The sequence below is a fragment of the Henckelia pumila genome, chromosome 2 (assembly GCF_033568475.1).
Source record: "Henckelia pumila isolate YLH828 chromosome 2, ASM3356847v2, whole genome shotgun sequence".
In the NCBI taxonomy this organism is placed as follows: Eukaryota; Viridiplantae; Streptophyta; class Magnoliopsida; order Lamiales; family Gesneriaceae; genus Henckelia; species Henckelia pumila.
The window spans coordinates 149,667,821-149,674,003 of record NC_133121.1 but is presented as its reverse complement, the minus strand read 5'-3'; the positions used below and the strand labels follow the sequence as shown (position 1 = coordinate 149,674,003).

The 6,183-nt window shown below is 36.0% G+C and overlaps 1 protein-coding gene across 1 annotated transcript; it reads left to right on the top strand.

Annotated features, from left to right (window-relative positions):
• Positions 1-2,061: 2,061 nt before the first annotated feature.
• Positions 2,062-4,536, top strand: LOC140883326 (phospholipase D alpha 1-like). Its single transcript, XM_073289749.1, has 2 exons — positions 2,062-3,910; positions 3,999-4,536. The coding sequence occupies exons 1-2, from the start codon at positions 2,062-2,064 to the stop codon at positions 4,430-4,432; spliced, it is 2,283 nt and encodes a 760-aa protein (XP_073145850.1). The 3' UTR covers positions 4,433-4,536.
• Positions 4,537-6,183: the final 1,647 nt, after the last annotated feature.

Below are 6,183 nucleotides of genomic sequence, written 5' to 3'. Positions count from 1 at the left end.
ATAAAGTAAAATAAACTGTGAACTGTTGAGATTGAGTTTGGTGTTAATTTGAAGCCATTTCTCGATGAAAAACAGAAGCAGTTGTTTTCTCGCATAGAATCTGTATAGATAGATGTTTGCTCGAACTTGTTTCTTGAAATTTTTAGAGAATTTATGGTGTGATTTTCGTAAGTTTTGAGACCCATTTATATGTGCCGAGAAGAGTTATTATGCTATCTCAAAGATGTTCCATCCCTAATTTTCCAAATTGAATATTTGGATTGAATGTTGGTTGTTGATGGCTAAGCAAATTATGGATATTCTTATCTCGATAAACTATCTTAAAAATTATAGATATGTGTATCTTGATAATTAGTGTTTCACATGAACAATATCTTGTGACTCTAAAAAAGAGTCTATCAAAATAACAAAATTATATATATATATATATATTTATTTATAAATGATAAATAATATAAATATATATAAATAAAATAAAATAAATATTTTTTCCTACAAGATGGTCAACATCCATTACTAACTCACTATATATGGAGCGGTTCTTTCTCAACAGTTCCCTTGCTTTTCTAGCTCTTCAATTCAGAGGAAGATCGGATCAAATTCTATTTTGTGTCTTGACCAAACCCTTTTCAAACTACTAACCATTCCGTAAGATTCTCAGCTCTCTTCACAACACATAAAGTGGTTTTTTTATCCGTATTTTTTCATGTCCACAAATTCTAGTTTTTATAAAAATGGCTAACTACCAATGTTGTAATATGGTCATTTGAATGTTCAAATTTTGATATTTGTTCATCGCATTTGTAGGTGAAAACTATGGCTCAGATTTTGCTTCATGGAACTCTTCATGCCACGGTCTTTCAAGTCGATAAACTGCAAAGTGGTGGTGGTGGAAATTTTTTCAGCAAGGTGCATGTTTCTCGTCAAGCTCTATTTATTTTTTTCATTTGAAGCTTTATTTGATTACTTCTAGTGATGTGGTTTTTATGCATCTGAATGTAGTGAAATGAGATTTACCATGTTAGTATCCTCAACTTGTGGAAATTAATCCGCGACTTGTGTACTGCTTGTGATGATTGACTTTTTCTTTCTTCTCTTTGTGCTTGATGTTTCTTTAATTTAATTTTCGGTAATTTATAATTCAGTACCCAGATTTAAACTTAAATTGGCAATCAGTCCCTGTCAGAAAAAAAATTTGTTTAAACTTTCTGGGCCCACATGTTTTGTTTCGGATGAAATTTGGTACAAAACATGAAAAATATGGTACAAATATATGATATTTGAGTATCAAATGTGTTAGATCTAGTATAAATATATGATTTTCGAGTACTAAAAAATATTGATATTAATAACACATTTATCTTATTTGGATGAAAATCGGTACAAAACATTGAAAATATGGTACGCATATGTGATTTTTGAGTATCCAATGTGTTAGATCTGATACAAATATATGATTTTTGAGTACTCAAACACATGTTGCAAGTTCACATTAATAAAGATGTTTAGATTTTATACTCAAAATTATATTTTTTGTACTCGATTTTGAACAATTAGTGCTCAAATATCTTGTATTTGTACCATATTTTCAATGTTTTGTACTTAATTTTATCCGAAAAAAATAATGTGGGCCCAGGGAGTGCAAACAAATTTTTTCTGACAAGGGACTGATTCTTAATTTGCTTTTGGATTTAGGGACTGAACACCAATTCACCCTTTAATTTTCTGCCATCCAAGATGCTTTTAGTATTTGCTGTTGCTTCGATGGATTTAGTGCTAAAAAAAAAAACAAACATAAAAGATTGTGTGGCTATGGGCAACTAGGATCCAAGTCTTGATTTCTTATATATCTTTGTTTGTAATTCACAAGAAGCATGAAATATGTTAGGTTGATATGAGTGCTGTGAATTCGATGCGGCTAGATGAGTGACATAAATTTTAATACAAACTCATTTGTAATGTTTATTTTGGCTAGTGAATTTTTGGTGACATGTTGAATTGCTCTTGTAGCTTGTTGAGAACATCGAAGAGACGGTGGGTGTCGGAAAAGGAACTCCCAAGATGTATGCAACGGTAGACTTGGAGAAGGCAAGAGTTGGGAGAACAAGAATCATAGAAAATGAACCGAACAATCCTAAGTGGGATGAGTCATTTCACATATATTGTGCACACATGGCTTCAAATGTAATATTCACTATCAAAGACGCCAATCCAATTGGTGCAACCCTGATCGGAAGAGCTTACGTGCCTGTTCGTGAAGTTCTGGAAGGGGAAGAAGTGGACCGGTGGGTCGATATCATGGATGAAGAAAAGAATCCTATATCTCAAGGTTCCAAGATCCATGTGAGGCTACAGTTTTTTGATGTAACTCGAGATCGTAACTGGGCTCGTGGTGTGAAGAGTAGTCATTATCCTGGGGTTCCATATACATTCTATACTCAGAGAATAGGTTGTCGTGTTTCGTTGTACCAGGATGCTCATATACCGGACAAATTTGTTCCCAAGATCCCATTATCTGGAGGAGCTTATTATGAGCCTCACAGATGTTGGGAAGATGTTTTTGATGCAATCACTAATGCAAAGCACTTGATATACATCACTGGTTGGTCAGTGTACACTGAAATTGCATTGATTAGGGACTCTAGGAGAGAGAAGCCGGGGGGGAACATTACACTCGGAGAGCTTCTTAAGAAGAAAGCAAGTGAAGGGGTGAAGGTTCTCATGCTCGTTTGGGATGACAGAACCTCAGTAGGCCTACTGAAGAAGGATGGATTGATGGCTACTCACGACGAAGAGACAGAGCAATTCTTCCAAGGGACCGACGTGCATTGTGTGTTGTGCCCGCGTAATCCGGATGATGGCGGAAGCTTTGTTCAAGATTTGCAGATTTCGACCATGTTCACTCATCATCAGAAGATTGTGGTGGTGGACAGTGATTTCCCATGCGGAAGATCAAACAAGAAGAGAATTGTGAGCTTCGTAGGGGGTCTTGATCTTTGTGATGGGAGATATGATACACCATTTCATTCCCTTTTCAGGACATTGGACACCGCTCATCATGATGATTTTCATCAACCTAATTACACGGGAGCTGATATCACCAAAGGTGGACCGAGAGAACCTTGGCATGATATTCATTCTCGTTTGGAAGGGCCGATTGCTTGGGATGTCCTGTTTAATTTTGAGCAAAGATGGAGGAAGCAAGGGGGGAAAGATTTATTACTTAATCTTAGAGAACTTGATGATGTTTTCCTTCCTCCATCTCCGGTGATGTATCCTGATGACCACGAGACGTGGAATGTTCAGTTGTTTAGATCTATCGACGGTGGGGCTGCCTTCGGATTCCCTGATGCACCTGAAGAAGCAGCAAGAGTAGGTCTTGTCAGTGGGAAAGATAATATAATCGACCGAAGCATACAAGACGCATACATTCATGCCATCCGACGAGCTAAAAATTTCATTTACATTGAAAACCAATATTTTCTTGGAAGTAGCTTTGGATGGGAAAGCAATGACATCAAGGTTGAGGACATTGGAGCTCTACATCTCATTCCGAAGGAAATTTCTTTAAAGATCGTCAGCAAAATCGAGGCCGGGGAAAGGTTCACTGTATATGTTGTGGTCCCTATGTGGCCTGAAGGTATACCAGAGAGTGCATCAGTTCAAGCTATCTTGGACTGGCAGAAGAGAACCATGGAGATGATGTACAAAGATGTGGTCCAAGCCTTTCGCGCTAAGGGCATCGAGGATGATCCGAGAGATTACTTGACCTTTTTCTGCCTTGGAAATAGAGAGGTGAAGAAGAAGGGAGAATATGAGCCTCCTGAGAAACCAGAACCTGATTCAGATTACCTTAAAGCTCAGGAAGCGCGGCGTTTCATGATCTATGTCCATACCAAAATGATGATAGGTAATTATAAATGTATCCTTTCGATGAGTCTGTAGCATTTTTTTCTTGAAACTGTTGAGTGAGCTAGACAATCTATTTCACCTTGCAGTGGATGATGAATACATAATCATCGGGTCAGCCAACATCAACCAACGATCCATGGACGGTGCGAGGGATTCAGAGATAGCCATGGGGGCCTACCAACCATACCATTTGTCTACAAAGCAACCAGCAAGAGGCCAGATCCACGGTTTTCGAATGTCTTTGTGGTACGAGCATCTAGGCATGCTCGACAACTCCTTCCTACGTCCAGAAACTTATGAATGTGCCAGAAAAGTTAATGAAATCGCCGAGAAGTATTGGGATCTTTATTCATGCGACGATCTCCAGAGAGATTTGCCTGGCCACTTGCTCCGGTACCCCATAGGAATTGCCTGCAATGGAGAGGTGACCGAGCTTCCCGGAACTGAGTTTTTTCCGGACACAAAAGCTCGAATTCTCGGAACAAAATCCGACTACCTCCCACCAATCCTAACAACATGAGATGCCTATGCCATGTTTGTCTGGTGTCACCTTGATTTCTAGTATGAATAAGCATAGAGTTTTAGCAAATAAGATCTGATGTTATTGTTTCATACAATGTTGAATGGTAGATGATTGTTACTCTTCGTGAGTTAAGATTTTGACAAAATAAGAAGCTTTGATCCGGATGTCGTGAATTTGTAATTTAAAAACACCTACAAATTACATTATTTCTTTGCTGAAAATATTTCCTTGAAATTTTACGATAAAACCATACATAATTTATATGATATCAAAGTTACAAGTTTAGGATGAGATCAAAGTTCGAGAAATGCCCTTCTCCAGCTACAAAAATAGAAGAAGGTTTTATTTGAATTTTGAAATATGTATGGTTGTAATTAATCATGCTAATTCTTTAATAATAACCGTATCTTCAAAGTGATATATTTTCATGAGGTGTTTACCGACTAAGTCGATACTACCTTCCCTCGAAAGCTGTTAGAAGAACTCCGCCGCTAGTAGACGAAGGACACCTCTCCATTGCCACCACGCCGTCACTTTATACTCCACTATTGTTATACTTCGACACAGCTTTTCGAAGAAGGAAAGTCATTGAAAATTTTTGTGTTGTTTATGGAAGAATTATTCTTTATGGAAAATTAAGAAAATATATAATTTATGTTTATGTGGTGGATCGATGGATCAATTTCTTGGCGGATTATAAAATTCTTGGGTGTATATGTTTATGTGGATTATAAAAAGTTCAACTTTGGGTGTTTAATGTCACAAAAGCTACGTGAAAAAAAATAGTTGATGTTCTATATATTGGATGCTTTTAGTGTTGGTGCCATACTAAAAGAATGATTTCATATTTTCACTAAGAGTACGTTATTTGAAGCTGCAATTGAGAAAGGAAGAAAAAGATATTGTTTAGAAGATCCCATGAGATTTATACTGTTCTCATAGTTTTTGAGCCACCCTTGAATTCTTTTATCTACTAAAGTACATGATCATGTCAAAGTATCAGTTTGATTATCAAAAATTTACAAGAACTCTTCTTAGTTACAAAATTAGCTCCTTCAATGACAACACCATGACTTGACAAAAAAGGAAAGAAAGACTATAGTTCCATCTTGAGAATACAATGTCTCCGAATTGTCTTTGACTTCAAAATGTTGTCTGTATTTCACTTAGATCCAATTGGTTTAATGGTTTTTCTTATCTTAGATAAAAATTTTAAATTCATTTAATTTATTTTTTAAAATTAAATTCATTTGGTTTCTTGCTTGAAATTAAATGAAAGATGACAAATTCATTGTCACTCAAAGAGTTGGAAGGACACAACAATCAAGAAGCCGAAATTGATCAAATTTAAAAAACGCAATCTGGAGTCTCTGATTTATCTTTTTCAGAAAATGTTGAGGTACAAACTCAGAACTCTATTGCTGATATTTTGAAAATTAAACTAGAAGTGGGGAAGATCGTTAATAGTCTCGAAGATGCTTATTTATTGTATTGTCAATATGCACATGCTAAGGTATTTAGAGTGGGAAAGATGATCAACGATGTATTTATCATAATAATGAACTTCAATCAAAAGAATTTAATTGTTCATGCGAATGTTCAAAATATGAAAAATGTTCTAGTCAAAGAATTCCAGTTTATCATAATTCAATCACTAGAACTAAATTTAAAGCTAAATTGAATATTACAAGGAAAAAAAAGGGTGAATGACGGGTGAGTAAATTTGTGGAGGAGCATAACCATAGTAT